The 16597-nt window shown below is 35.1% G+C and overlaps 1 protein-coding gene across 1 annotated transcript; it reads left to right on the forward strand.

The window, feature by feature from the left end:
• The first annotated feature begins 6141 nt into the window (after window positions 1-6141).
• Window positions 6142-12696, forward strand: LOC110094235 (ABC transporter G family member 11). Its single transcript, XM_020819419.2, has 8 exons — window positions 6142-6444; window positions 9771-9850; window positions 9975-10439; window positions 10736-10822; window positions 10924-11064; window positions 11154-11345; window positions 11429-11515; window positions 11749-12696. Exons 1-8 carry the CDS (start codon window positions 6159-6161, stop codon window positions 12427-12429), a joined length of 2019 nt encoding a protein of 672 aa, XP_020675078.1. The 5' UTR covers window positions 6142-6158; the 3' UTR covers window positions 12430-12696.
• Window positions 12697-16597: the final 3901 nt, after the last annotated feature.

Genomic DNA, 16597 nt, shown 5'->3' on the forward strand with positions numbered 1-16597 from the left:
GACCCTACCTATTACTCGGTTTCAAAATCTATCAGACAAGCTGCTTCATCATGAGGCGCGTAAGTCTAACTTTTCTTTTGATATGTTGAGATGAATTAAAATGAAACTCTTCCTTCTAGTGAGGTCTGCTTTCTTTTGATATGGCTACTATGAGGTCTGCTTCAATAGAGGTATTCCTGAATATGCCTTCTAGTTCTGTTTCTTTCTTCATGTGTGTGTACATGTTTTTTGAAATCTATTTGATCAAGAAAATCAGTCAATAACTTAACATAATTTGATTCTTACAAAGATATGCAAGAAATTCTGAGTCAGTCTATGGCTAGATTTTTTATTATTCTTCCAACCCTTGCATAATATTTAACACAATGGATGTATTATATTTATATTTTGGAATTTTTATATACATAACACTTCAAACTATTGTACATACATATTCAATATCTTAAATTTTGTATTTACTAATATACCACCTAAAACTCCTCTTTTCATCTATTCTAACACTCCGTTACTCCTCAGTGACTGTCGCTTCTTCCCTCGTTAGCGATTGCCATGACAGTGATGGCTTCAGCGGTGGAATTGCTCAACCAAATTCTTGGCCTACCGCTTCTTCCCTCATCAGTGATTGCCATGACAACTGACTCCATCAGTGCGGCAGTTCCTGATGACGTTGGAAGGTGCTGGCGACGGTGGAGAATACCCAATCATTTTCGTGATGGTGCACATCACATCTGACAGGAAAAGAATTATGAAGCTTCAACTGCTCGCTGATTTCCTCCACGCGAACGAAAGGAAGACGATGCGAAGCGGGATTTCTTACTGTGTTTAAATGGGGTAGTAGAATTGAGGGAAATGAGGGTTTTATGTGGTATATCAATAAATATAATAGTTTGAGTATTGAATATGTATTTTTAATAATTTGTATGTAAAAATCTCTTATATTTTTTAATTATTTGTCACATATATATATCGACACATTTAAATTGTGAATTGACGAAAATACATAACATATACTCCATATTTCAAATCAGAAGTCATTTCGATGAGAGATGAAAAAATAAAATTTGGTCAGTTTGACTGCCGAAAAAATGGGGAAAATGAAATGCAAATCAGTTGAAATGTTGAATCATTATTGATGTTTCTTCATCACGTGGTGCTATCCCTATATATTGAGGAGGTTATGATGTGAACACAGATCAGGGTTTAGATTTATGCCCAACGTGCACCACATCAAAAAATAAAAAATATTTTATCAGACAGTCACGCAAATCAAATTTATCTTTTATTTTGGAACAAAAAAAACTTTAAAACTTAAAAATTATTTAAATTATTATTTTGAAAATAATAAATCATTAAATTATCAGATGAGTACAACTAAAGATGTTAAAACAGGTTGACGGGTCAGGTTTGAATCCAACCCAAAATTGATCTGATCAAAATCCAATCAATCTGAACCCAACCAATTTAATAAGCGGGTAAAAAAGATCAACTAGAACCTGACTCACTAGCAACCTGATGATCTGAATCCAACTTGTTAATCCGTTTTAGATATTTAAAAAATAAAATAATATATTGTTTTAAATATTTTTAACAACTTTATCCTTGAACTATTGAATTCTAATATATTTTTAGTGCATTATATATTCATCTTTTTTAATTAGCCAGCTCGAAAGTTTGTCATGGTTGATTCACAAGTCATTAATAGAATCGAGTTCGAAGCCGATTCACAAGTCGGGTTAACTCAGCTCGTTTGTGGTTTGATGAAAGAAAATGTTGAAATTTTTTTTATTATTATTATGATTTCTTCGGTCAGGATTGACATTTCATTTCGCCTATCGTACCGACAGCCAAACTTATCAATTTTATTTTCTCATCTCTAAAAGACTTCTGTTTTGGAATATCTATGAAGTCTATATATTATGTATTTTGTTAACTTCACAATTTAAATGTGTCAATATATGACTCTTATATCCATGAAGTCTATATATTATGTTTCTTATTTAATGTGTGTATTTTATGGACAATTTAGGTTTTTTTTTTCCGACTTTCTCCTTGAAAAGGAAGATTCCGAGTAGGGATGTCAATTTTTTGACACAAACCGAAACACGACCCGAACCCGACCCTGAAAAATCCGGGTTCGGGTCAACCCGAACCTGAAACAGGTCGAGTCGGGTTTAACAAATCAACCCGTTTTAAAAATCGGGTCGGGTTCGGGTTGACCCTGTAACCCAAAATTGACCCGAAAGTGACACGAAAACTCATATTTGACCCGAAAACCCAATATTGACCCAATTTTGACCCGAAAATCGAATATTGGCCCGATTTTGACCCGAAAATCGAATATTGACCCGATTTTGACCCGAAAATTAGCAATTTTAGGTCAACTTCGGGTCATTCGTGTCGGGTCGAGTTAATCCGGAGCTGAATCGGGTCGGGTTCGGGTCCAGAAACCTGACCCGTTTTTAAAAACGAGTAGGGTTTCGAGTTCGACCCGAATCCGACCCGCCGACCCGAATTGACACCCCTAATTCCGAGTTAACAATCACAACTTTTTATAAGTGGTTATAAAATTATTAAGGAGAAAATAAAATTTTAAACTTCTATAGAAAATAACTTGCTAGCAAAACAATTTAGTTAAAATAGTGATAAAATAATGATCAAATAAAAAAATATAGTTACTATCTGGAAAATAAAAAATGATAAAAAAATTATTCTCAGACTTAGCCAAAACATGAAAGGGTAATAAAACCCAACAATATAAGAATTTCTTACATGGCTTAAGATTTTATTATTTTACTATATAATTTCACATGATATTTAAATTTATCTAAAAAATTAGAATTATACATAAATTTATTATTTATCATACAAGAAAGTAGGGGAGTAAATTTTCGGGTTACGGGTCGGGTTCGGGTCGAACCTGAAACTGACCCGGCACTATTCGGGTCAACCCGAACACGATCCATTTTTAAAAACAGGTCTATTTTCCGAACCTGAACCCGACCCTCTTCGGGTCCGGGTCAACCCGACACGACCCGAATGACCCGTTTCCAACAAAAAAAAATTGATAATTTTCGGGTTAAAATGAGTCAATCTCCTCTTTCGGGTTAAAATTGGTTCAATCTTGGGTCAAAATCGAGTTTTCGGGTCAAAATCGGGTCACTTTCGGGTCAATTTCGGATCAAATAGCTAACCCGACCCAATTTTTGAATCCGAACCCGACCCGTTTTGGTCAAATATTGACACCCCTCCAAGAAAGTGTCACATTTCTAATTTTTAAATACTATATTTTGATGTTTTTTTATTTTTTGAAAGATTAGTGATGTATTTTATTTCTTCACGGAATTCTGTTAGTTAAGTAATTTTCCTTTCTGCAATCAGACAAAAGTCACAAAACATGCCCGAAATGTTCGGAATTAAAGTTAATTTATTTGACTTATAAACGGACTTAAATAGTTATATAATGAAAATGACCTATGGATAATTAGTTCAGACTAAGCAAAACTAACATTCCTTTACACGTGTGGATATGGATAATTCTCGTAGGGCTGGCTTGTCAAAGCACGTTATTCTCCTTTTTTTTATATAATTTTGATGACGAGAAAATTTTTTGAGAATAATAAATTAATTTAAATTAAAAAAAATACCGAAAGTGGAATTTGGAGAGAACTTGTACCGAATTTTATTTTATTTTCTTCTCTATTTGAATTTAATAATAGCAAAATTAGACTTGTAAGGTAATTGCATAATTATCATGAAATAGCTTACTGTTCATAAACTATTAAAATTTTAAAAAAATATCATCTTTATATATATATATATATATATATATATATATATATATATATCTTTTTATATGATACGTTCAAAGATAAGAAGTCCAATGTGTATTGTCGAGAAAGTTTCTTAAAACAATCAATTGACCAATTTTTTTTCAATCAAATTTGATCGATAAATAATATTATTAATAATTTGGCCTGGAATCAATAAACCTAGCCAAGGGCTTCAACCGGATCATTAATTTAATGTCTTATAGATAGCTTCAATTGATCATTTTTCTTTAAATTACAAAAAATACCGCATGTATATGGGTCACCTTGGTTTGTTGGTTGAGAATTTTGACTACTAATCAAGAGATCTTGGGTTTGAGTCTGGTGTATATGTTGTGTGTGTGAATTTGTCTTAATTGACTTAATGTCCCATAAAAAAAAATACCATGTTTTTTTAGCAACGGGAAGGTGGGGAAGACAATGATATGAGGAGGGAGTGAGCAAGGCATGAGAAGTGGGACATTCTAGCAATGCAAAACTGATCAAAGAGAACCAACTTCAACACCGATAAATGAAAACGATGAATCCTTAGCTAGCTTGAGTTCATGACAAGGTGGCCAGCTCCGACCAAGTTGAGATTGTCAGTGAGAGGCTCATCTCCGTGCATAGCGAAAGTTATTGAAGAAAAAGAGTTTGAAAAGAGATTAGACTAGGGATAGAAGTTGAGTGCTTATATAAGGTAATAGAAAAAAAAAAAAAAATGGAAGTATGATATAGCTTATTTGAGATTTACAAGCATGATGTAGTCTTAGGCTTTATTTGGGATAACTTTCATACTGCTATATAAAGCAGCTTTTAAGTATAAAAATTTGTTGAAAGTTGAGAAAAAATAGTGGCCAAAATGTAAAACCCATCAGAATAAACAAGAATGTCGATGAATCCTTTCACTATAGATGTCTGGGCCGTCACACAAAAGCCGTCCAAAATGAAGCTTTTGCCGTGAAATATGTTCTAACTTCACATATCACTAACCTACAAGCTATATTTTTTAAAAAATATATAATATACAAACTTTTTTTTTTTTTTGTCGACATTTAATTCAATTAAGGTGAACTCACACACAAAATATATTTGTAAGACTTGAACCCAATACCACTTGGCTATCCCAATACCACTTAGTTGACACCCAAAGCTCCCAACCAACACATGAAAGCGAGCTGCCTCTTTACAAACTATTTTATAAATAAACAATAATAATAAGAGTTCAGAAATTGAGAGATATTTGAAATTTGACAAGTTCAGGTTTGATTCACCATAATATTAAAGCGTTTTCAAGTTCTTCATTAATGTCGAGTCAATTGAGTTACCAAGAAAGACAAACTTCAAAAGAACCAATAAAAATCAAGGGTTGCATTGCTTAACAAACCTTCCAGCTGCTAAAGAAAAACGTGTTTTCGAAATTCGAAGAGGAAAATCAATGAAAGCTATCAATAAGGAACTTTTAATTGGTCCGGTGAACGTATATGCAACTCTACGTTCGGCCGCCAGTAGAATCACGCCACGCATTTTCATTATTTACCGCGCGCCTCGACAACCTGACCCGGAACGGACCAAAAATTGCTTGGTATTGCTCGGTATTGGTCGATTTTGCTCGGCAATAACCAATACCAAGCAATACCGAGCAAATACCTAGCAATACCGAGTAAATACCGAGTTGTACCGAGTTGTACCTAGTTTTTTCTAGCAATACGGAGCAAATACCTAGCAATACCGAGCAAATCCCTAACAATACCGAGCAAATCCTGAGCAAATACTGAGTTGTACCGAGTTGTAGAAAAACTCGGTACAGCTCGGTATTTGCATGGTATTGATTTTCACAGAGCGGTATTTCTCGTTTTTGCAAAGCAATACCGAGCAATACTGAGAAAATCACGAACATAGCATTCCCGGGTTCCGGTCCGAGTCAAGTCGTCGGGCCGCGCGGTAAAGAGTAATAGCACGTGGCGACATGTTATTGGCGGCCGAACGTAACTCTACGTCCGGTCAGATGACGTAATAATTGTTCATCAATAAGACATCAAATTAATGATAAGGATTTACTATTTTTTCTTAGTTATTATATTTAAATAGGATAAACTAATTATCGACTTTTTTTATTTTAAAATTATGATTTTTTCACCAAAAGATTAAATTATAGAAATTTAATAATTACGTCACATATTTCAAAATAAGAAAATAAATAAATTTAAAATTCTCTGTAGTGCCGCAAAGCATTGTAAAACGAGGAAGCTCGCAGACTCGCAGTCAATGCAGGCTGCCTATAAATCTACAATGGACAGCACTAAGGAATTCTAAAGCTAAATATTCCTAAGAAGCTAATTACTTTAAGGTATGTCACCGGAGAGCTATTCCTTCGCGGTGGAGGCTGTAGACGAGGAGGCCGGAGGTGGGCAGGTCGAAGGGCCGGCGAGGTCAGAGAGTTGGGCCAGGGGCGGGTCGGAGGAAGCCAAAGGGGTGTATCTAACATGGCAGGATCTTTGGGTGACAACTTCGAGCTTCAAGAGCAAATCTACCACCATCCTTGCAGGCCTGACGGGTTACGCCCGGCCCGGCGAGGTCCTCGCAATCATGGGCCCATCCGGTTGCGGCAAGTCCACCCTGCTTGATGCTCTTTCAGGTTATTATTTGAACATTTATTATTATTACTTTAGATTAAGGGGAGTTGGAAGAGAAGTTTTTGGTAGAAAGTTCTGATCTATAGGGAAGCATTTCGTAAACAAAAAAATTTAAATATTTTATTTATAGATAAAATTATTATTATCATTATTATTTATGAATTTAATTTATAATATCGGATTTTATTTGTAATGAATGAAATTGCTTCTTCATAATTTGCTTGGTGTAAATTGTTTTATTAAACAAAAATAAAGGACTCGGTGGTTAATTTATATTATAAATATACTATAATGAATAATTAATTAATGCAAATACTATAATATTATGTTAAATTAGAAATAAATAATTCATTAAAATCTATATTATAATCATCTCCACGAGTGGGAAATGAGGTCACCAGCCGTGGAGGTGATCAAGGAATTGTTGCAAGCAATGAAGGAGGTTAGAGTGTTGAGGAGGAGAAATTATTTTGTGCGTATATTAGATTGTTTGGGGGCGAATTAGTACTTGCCATGTCATCCGGTACATAGCAATGCCTAATCGTGATACACAACAAACGAGTGACGTTGCGCGTTCTAATTTGCCTCAGGACACCGTCCTTATCCGCACATAATAAATTTTCGTTGAGAGAGAAATTATTCGATGCGGATACTAGACTGTCCGAAGGCGAATCAGAACGCGTCACATCATCTAGTACACAGCGTAGGGCTGCAAGCGAACCAAACGTTCGACGAGCTACTCTTTGTTCGATTCGATTAAAGCTCGTTTGCGATCGTTTAATTAACTAAACTAACAAACTTAAACAATATTTTAAATACTCGATTCTTAAATAAACAAACTTGGACGCTAATGTGTTCGGCTCATTTATGTTCGCGAACAAAATCATTTGAAGTTCGTGAATAAGCTCGACATTAAGCTCGATAAAAAGCTCGATTCATGTTCGATTTTGAACTCGTGAATAAGCTCGATAAAAATAATTAATATTTGACTATAGAATAAATAAATATAAATAATCATTACCTTTGTTACATAGACAATTGCTTTTATTATAAATGTGTTTGTTCATAGATATTTTCATGAACGTGTTTGTTTGATAGTTAAAAAAATTTGTTAAATATACTCGCGAACAAGCTCGATAAACACTAAACGAACGAACATGAACTGAAAATGAACCGAACATGAACACTCCTTAATTTAAATGAACCAAACATGAACACAAACGCTAAAGCTCGAACAAACATGAACCAAACATGAACAAGCTAATATTAAATGAACACAAACATGAACACTCACATAATCGACTCGGCTCGGTTCATTTGCAGCCCTAACACAGCGGTACCTAGCCGCGGTACACAATAAATAAGTGACATGCCGCATTTTGATTCGCCTCCAAACGCCATCCGTATCCGCACAAAAAAATGGTTGCAGCTAGCGAGGGAGCAAAGTATGGTCAGGTAGCGATGAAATGTTTATGATTGCTAGGGTTAATCCACTGACACCCAAATGATTTAATATAAGTTGATTTTTCGTTGAGTGCCAAACTTATTCTTGAAAATTCTACCAATATAAAAAATGTGTCCTATCTTCTTTTTTTTCACAAGAATCAAAATTTTATAATATTTATTCTATTGGTTAGATATAAATAAATATTATATTATTCAACATTTTTCAATAAATATTTTCATAATTTTTAAATTTATAAAAATTAAAAGGATATAATGTTCTGCATTTATATATACTCAATGTTTTAAAAATTGAACCGAATTGGTCGGTTTTTTAAAGAGTGTCAGTTCCCCTCTTGCAAGGTCGCATCCATCGAGAAATTATTATGTGCGTAATCCAGTTATAGAGTTGTGTTCGGATGCTTACGTGGAAAGTTAAAAGTCCGTCATATTTATTTGACTTGCGTATTGATTGAGTATTTATTGCGTATTCGTTGCGTAAAATATGCGTATTGATTGAGTATTTTATTACGTATTTGTTTCGTATTTATTGAGTATTTGTTGTGTATATGTTACGCATTTTCTGCTTAATTACTGCTTATTTGTTGCGGATTTCTCTTCGTCCGAAGTAAGTCCGAAAAGACAAACGGGTCGGGTAAGAAGTCAAATGAATATCCTAACTTTCCACGTAAGCACGCAATGTATAATGATTTTACTGGCATCCGAACACAACTCTATAACCAGATTCCACACAGAATAATTTCTCGCATCGACCACCCCATCCCTCATTACATGAATTTCATTGTCATCTAAACACCGTCTTCTTATCGGTCACTTTGATGGATTCATCCACAACTATTTATAGAAAGCAGATTCAGAGTTGGAATTCCAAATAATCGGATTTTTTATTCCTGTACTCTACTACTTGCTCTTCTCTCGTTTTGGGAAAGCTTTACCTTTGCTTTGTTTTGGCTGCCGGAATTAAGCATAAAAAAATAAATATTATTTACCTCATATAAACTTCTCAATTTTTTTGCTGATATTAGGGCTTCAATTGGGGAGAAAGTATTATGTGCGTACAATCGAATGCAGCTCTAAATCCGGAGACCAATTAGAATGAAACACGTCAGCAATACGGAGCGTGGTACCGAGCAATACCAAGCGGTACCAAGCAATATTGAAGCGTGGTACCGACGTGGCTCATTTTGATTGGTCTCCGGACTGCATTCGGCATCCGCACAAAATAATTTCTCTCAAGACAATTTTCTTATTATTTTTTAAAGTAGCTTTTTAGTATAAAATTTTTTAAATTAAAAAATTTAAATACTAAAAAAATCATTTTGATGAGAACAGTAAAAAAACCATCCCAAACGAAGCCTAAGTTTACCAAGAAAAGTAACTCTAAAAGAAATCAAATGAATGAATGATATGTTATTATTTAATAAATTAGTTTTTCTTAGAAAATTAGAATATTTACATATATTTTTTTCTTTTTTATATCTACTTAAAATAGAAGTGTGCATATTATTAAATTATGTTATTTAGCTGCTCAAATAAAGAGGCTAATTACTCAAATATTTAATGTCTTTAATTTTATAATTATTCAATTATTCAAATTATCTAATATATATGCTCTATATTTGATAATATGATTATGTTTAATTTTTTTGACAAAATTTGAGTAAAATTAATATTTATTATATCATCAAGTTCAACTCTGATCAAATTATTGAATCATGAACCTCTTCTTCCTTTGATTCTATATTCTATCTGTTTTTCACAATCTAAGACATTAAGCATCAACATAACAAATTTTCTTGAGTTAAAATCAAACAAAATTATTCCAAAATTATACTTTCTAACTATGTTCACCTACTTATGGCAGGTAGATTAGCGTCAAGTATGAGCCAATCTGGATTCATTTTAGTAAATGGACGAAAGCAAGCACTTGCATATGGGACTTCAGTAAGAACTCATTTGAACTACAAATTAATTAATTCTCAAGAAAAAATACAAAATGTTTGACATGCAAACTAAATGTCTCCAAATCATGAAAAATACATAACACATATGTGTTTGATTTTTGTAGGCATATGTCACTCAGGATGATGTTCTAATGACAACTTTAACTGTAAGAGAAGCCCTGTATTATTCTGCAGAGCTACTTCTTCCTAATTCATTATCCAAGGCTCAGAAGAGGGAGAGAGCAGATACAGTGATCAAGGAGATGGGCTTACAAGAGGCTATGAATACTAGAATTGGAGGTCGAAGTAGCAAAGGCATAAGTGGTGGGCAAAGGAGACGACTTAGCATTTGCATAGAGATGTTGACCCGTCCAAAGCTACTATTCCTTGATGAGCCCACGAGTGGATTGGACAGTGCAGCATCGTACCATGTTATGAGTCGGATAGCAGACCTTGCACGTCGCCATGGAAGGACTGTCATTGCCTCCATTCACCAGCCAAGTTCTGAAGTGTTTGATCTATTTGACAATTTGTGTCTTTTATCATCGGGAAACACAATCTATTTTGGCCCAATTTCTTTAACTAGCGAGGTATGAAGTTAATAATTCAACATTGAGCCAATGCAATGTTGTATGTTAAGTTTGAATGATTGACAGCTTTGCATAGCTTAAATTTTTGCGTTTTGTACATATAGTTTGCTTCGAATTGTTCAATTTTAATATTCTATTAGATCAATTAGTGCCAAAACAGAATAGTTATGAAGAAAATATAATCCTAATATGACAAAAGATCTTTGAGTTATTGAGATAATATTCTTTCACTATATGTAGACAGTCGAGTACTTGTTTATTTCTGCTAAATCATTTATCTATTGTGATGTACACAGTTCTTTGCATCCAATGGCTTTCCATGCCCACAAATGAGGAATCCTTCTGATCATTTTCTTCGAACAATCAATAAAGACTTCAATGTGGTTAGATGAAAACTAAACTAATCTTCTTTCTATTTATACAATCTTAATGGAAAGACAAGTAAAATAAGTGAAGTAATAGTTTTTCGTTGTTCTTTCTTTAGCAAATTAAGGTTATTGGAGAAGGTAGCGAGCATCATCCCACAGACATTACTTCAGATGCAATAAACATACTTGAAAGATCATATAAATCTTCGAGTATTTTTCAACAAGTGTTGAGGCAAGTAGCTCAAAGCAGCAACATGGTAAGTTATGCAGTAATATTTGCCTTTACATGCATCATGACCCATAAAACTATATCAATTTGCCATCTTATTTTGTTTTTCTTTTGTAGAAAGGAGAAATAGTGAAGAGGGGAAGTCAAGCTCCCTTCTTCACTCAATGTTGTGTGCTCACAAAGAGGTCATTTGTGAACATGTATAGAGACCCAGGCTATTATTGGCTGAGACTAGCTATATATTTTGCTATTTGCCTTAGCATTGGAACAATCTTCTATGATATTGGATTTAATTATGAATCAATTCAGGTTAGGAGGTACCATTATTATTATTTCTCTATTCAAAAGTGTTCTGCAAAGTGAAACTTTGTCCATGTTATGATGCATTTCAGGCCAGAGGTTCAATGCTCATGTTCGTAGCTGGATATCTTACTTTCATGGCGATTGGAGGGTTTCCTTCTTTTGTGGAGGATCTTAAGGTCAGTAAAGTCTTACTATTATCTTATTTATTTTTTGTTTCTTCCTCATAATAATTTTATATGATAATCTATGAGTCATGTGTATAATTGAGCTATTGAAAATGATTATAAAGCTATGGTAAATTAATTACATAGCCTTAATATCACAGTGTAGAAAAAGAAGTAATTGAAGAAACATTTTGATTCGCTTTGATTCATAGTTCATGATTCTAACAAGTTTTTCCTTTTAATAGATCTTTCGTCGAGAGAGATTAAATGGGCATTACAAACCTGTTGCATTCACCATTGCAAACATGCTCTCCTCTGCGCCATTTATATTTCTGATCTCCGTCCTTCCTGCTGCTATTGCCTACTACATGGTCGGTCTACAGAGAGGCCCGCAACATTTCATATTCTTCACTCTTATACTCTACTCGAGCATGCTTATCGTCGAGGGCCTCATGATGATAGTCGCAAGCATCGTCCCCGACTACCTAATGGGCATCATTACTGGCGCCACCATACAAGCGATGATGGTCCTTGCCTGTGGCTTCTTCCGTCTGCCCGGTGACTTGCCGAAGCCGATATGGAAGTACCCACTCTACTATATTGCCTTTCATAAATACGCAAATCAAGGATACTACAAAAATGAATTTTTGGGGCTAAATTTTAGTGGCAATGGAGGTGGAAATTCATCAATTTCGGGGGAAGAGGTTTTGAAGGATTATTGGCAAATGGAGGTTGGTTATTCAAAGTGGGTTGATCTTGCCATCTTAATTGGGATGGTGGTGGCTTATAGGTTCTTGTTCTGGGTTGCAGTTAAAGTTGGTGAGGAAGTGAAGCCAATGGTGAGTTTTTTCCTGCTTGGAAAGAAAAAACATGTCTTGGATTTGCCATCTTCAATTCCAGTTGTGGTGACTAACTCCACCCTTTAGAAAAGCATATTCATTCATATATTCAATTTTATCATTCTTTGAGATCTGCCCTCTGAAGGGTAGAATTGTAGAATAGAAGCATAATCAGCTCAAGAATAGATAGATTTTATTCTGATGCACAAATTGAGTTTTTTTTTTTCTTTTCTACTAATTGTATGGAAATTAGAGAGAGAATTGTAATAACTTGCAATTCGTTCTTTTAGATTTTGTAAACTACTTTATGTTTCTTTGTATAGTTAGCATTTTGATATTTGCAGGAGAAATATTTGAAGCACATTAATGGATATTTTGTTATTTCATATATTGAATTATCCTGAGTTGATCTTATATATTTTGATATTTTCTTGAATTTTGGATAATATTTTCTTGAATGACGCGTTATTAGAATGATGTTTGAACATTTTTTAATCAAACATGGGTAAACCAAACATTCTTTTTTTTTTTTTGGATGAAACTCACGGAGGGATTACGTGTTAATAAAGATAAAGAGCTCTTTAAAAATACATTATTTAAAACAAAATCTAATGATTCTATGATCCAACTAATACAACAAACAAAAAGAAAAGCAAGAAAATCACAAAGAGTCAACCAACAGCTCAACTGAGGAAAACCAGCTTAGGGGTTTTAGCTACTGCTTTGCGTGGAACTCTATTAAGAGTATAAACTGTAGTCTATAAGGCTTCTCACTAATGAAATTATGGCAATGATTAATCATACTTCTAACTATATCTTTAAGGTTATATTTTGTCTCTCAGCTATACATTTTGACTTGGAGTCCTTAGCATGATGTATTGAGGAACAATGCCACATTTTGCTAAATATCTTGCAAAAAGGCATTGAAATTGTTCATCTGATCCATCATATATAACATAGTATTCATCACCACGATCAGTTTTGACAACTTTAATCTTCTCACCAAATTGAGTTACAACTTCAACTTTAGAGATCTTAAATACATACAGGGATTTTGATTTTTCATGTATTAAGTATAAGTACCCATAACGAGAATAATCATATATAAAATTAATAAAATACTGTCGATCATTCTAAGAAGTTGTAAGGAATGAGCCACAAATATCAGTATGTATTAATTCCAATATATTTAAACTACTTTTTACGGCCCTTCTCCCTTGGCTCGGACGAGATCCTCTCTCCGCCTCTCCGTTTGGCGCTTTGCTGCCGCCCTAGCGCCTCTTCGGCGCGTGGATTCCGGCCGCCCGCCGTCTCTCCGCCTATTTGACTCATTTTTGGGTATTTTCTCACCCTTCTCTTTGGTTTCTTGAGTTATTTGTGCTCATGGCCGGTAAAAGATTAGTTGATCCGGGTTTTTTGGATGGTAACACCTCTTCTAGATCTTTCCGTGAGGCTTTATCTGGCATTTCTTCCTCTTTTCCTGACCTGAAAATCTGTACTTTTCGTGGTTTGCCCTCTTTGTGGATTTCAGAGGCCCAAATTTTTGCACTTGCTAAGCCTTTTGATTTCGCTTTGGTTGGGAAATTTCCTAACCATCGTCCATCCCTCGAAGCTATTCGCAAATTTTTTTTCAACCTTAAGCTCATCGGTGATTTTTCTGTAACTGTTCTTAATCCAAAGAATGTTTTAATCAAGCTTGTGAACGATTTGGATTATTGTCGTGTCTTTGCTCACCGCTCCTATTTTATCAATAATTGTTACATGAGGTTGATTAAGTGGTCGCCTTCGTTTGATGTTAATGTTGAGTCGCCTATTATTCCGATTTGGGTGTCTTTTCCAATATATATATATACATATATATACATATATATACATATATATACATATATATATATAGGTGACGTGTCATCAGTTAATTATCTTAACCGGCCATGAATCTCAAGGCAGAAATCAAGTTGGAAACTTCAAAAATTAAATTTGGGATCATCTGAACATCGATTTCAGCAAACTTACAGTCAAACTGAGAATCTCGGAAATTCAAAGCCAACGACACCAAATTCAACTTGATACGAGCCCAAATGTGTCCAAATCGAAGACCCGAAGCACATTTGGAAGGCTCAATCCATAATTTGGCTTATCAAACAGTTTCCAAATATGACATGCATATAGTCAGATCAAGTGGCTCGACAAGACGAATCCAACGAGCCCAAGATCGCCGAATTCTGATATCATTAAGACCTTCAAATGTCTGACGAACGGTCCACGATCAAGGGATTCAATATCGGGCGTCCATTCAAACCACTCCCGATTCGCCCCTAATCTTCCTCCTATTTACGGGTCATGCCACCCTCTAAAAACTAGAAATAGCTCTTCATTTCTCTTAAGAGGGGGGAGGACCCCAGTAAGAAGAGAAGAAGAAGAGAAGAAGGAGAGAAGAAGGAGAAGAGAAGAGGAGAATGATAGGAGGGAAGAAACTCCTCGACCACCGCCGGAATTCTGTTTGACTTCCACTGGACACCGGAATTCTGTCCGACTTTCGCATTGACTCCGGAATTATGCCCTACTTTCACAGGACGCCGGGATTCTGTCCGACTTCCACAGGACGCTGGAATTCTATCTGACTTCAAAAGTGACGTCGGAATTCCACTCGACTTCAAAGTGACGCTGCAATTCCACCCGATCTCTAAGTGACGCTGGAATTCCGCCCGACTTTCAAGTAACGTTTGAGTTCTCCCCGGCCTCGTCGCCTGTCAACTATGATCTTTCGACTTATTTCGCCCACGAACTACAGTCCTTCAAACCAAACAAACACATCAGCAGTAATTCTTTGTATTCTCATCATGTAATGTACTCTAGAAGATGTACATCAAGTTAAGACCTTCCCCCAAGGAAGGGCCTCATTTGTAATCAACTGCAATACTAGTGGATTCATTCAAACTGGGTTAGGCCCCTTTTTTTCCCTCTTTTTTCAAGGGTTTTTCACATAAAAATATTTGACTCTCATAAATGTTACACCCTCTCTTTTTATCTGATTGTGTGCTGGATTTTCGTACAAAGTTAAGACGTTAAATTATATATTTCTCTACCACCGCGAATACTCCAAGACGCAACAAGAGGATTGTGTATGAAAGGGTTTGGTAGGGGAAAAATTATTCTATCCGGACAGCGTACTGAGGGTACCGTATGGTACCGAGCACGGTACCGAGCGCCCAATAATGTAACGCTTTTTTATTGATCTCTGGACACGTTCAATATCCGGACGCAATAATCTCTCTTGATAGAGACCGTCGTTCAACTGGGGGGTTGCTAGACCAGCACATTCACCCAACGCTTATATTTCTAAGCATATGACCTGAAAATTTGGAAGAATATTTTAGCTTAAGCTACTTCAAGGGGCTATTTGGGTTGCTTAAAAAAAATAAAAGGCAAAATATTCCAAATATAAGGGATTTAAAATTTTTTATGAACTCATCTATTTTCAGTCAAATTTTAAAATACACTGTTAGTTAACTTTGTTATAACCGCTAGCCATTACCATTGCTCAATTACTTAGTATCACTGTTGTCAGATGCCACCCATACTCACCGTAGACCACTAGCAATAGCTGGCCATTGTTAAATACGTTGTCACTCGCTAGCCACTATCCACTACATCTACCATCACTATTGGTCATCAATCAATATAATCATTGAATTTTACACTACATTCATTTTACTTCATGTCAAGCAAAAAAAAAATTAATCACTTACATTATTTTATATTTATTCAAAAAACTCCTAAAATTTCAATTACATTACATTTATATTTCAATATATTCCATTTTACTCTATATATTCTTTTTGCAACAAATCAAGCATCCTAAATCACAGTAACAAGCTCTAACCAACCAACGCCAAAAGCAAAGCAATAGTTCCCCCTTCACACGTTCCTTCCTCACAAAAAACTAAGGCAAAATTTTCGGAAGCAGCATGATGCAAATGGATTTTCGTGGAAGAAGTAGATTTATGAAAAAATTTGAATACGAGCTAAGACGCTAAAGCAACTAGCGCAGTGTAAATGCGCTAATTTGTTCGGCGTAGTCTCAAGAATGCGCTGAACCATTAAGAGCATTCTTGAATGCGCTTAATGGTTCGGCGCATTCTTGAGAATGCGCCAACCAGCCCAGCGCATTCTTCACGAATTCGGTTGGGTTGGCTGTCTGATTTGATTTTTTGGATTTTAGCGGATACCAGATCCACGAATTCCGCGGACCGGT

This window comes from Dendrobium catenatum, unplaced genomic scaffold (assembly GCF_001605985.2).
Source record: "Dendrobium catenatum unplaced genomic scaffold, ASM160598v2 fragScaff_scaffold_85, whole genome shotgun sequence".
NCBI lineage: Eukaryota > Viridiplantae > Streptophyta > Magnoliopsida > Asparagales > Orchidaceae > Dendrobium > Dendrobium catenatum.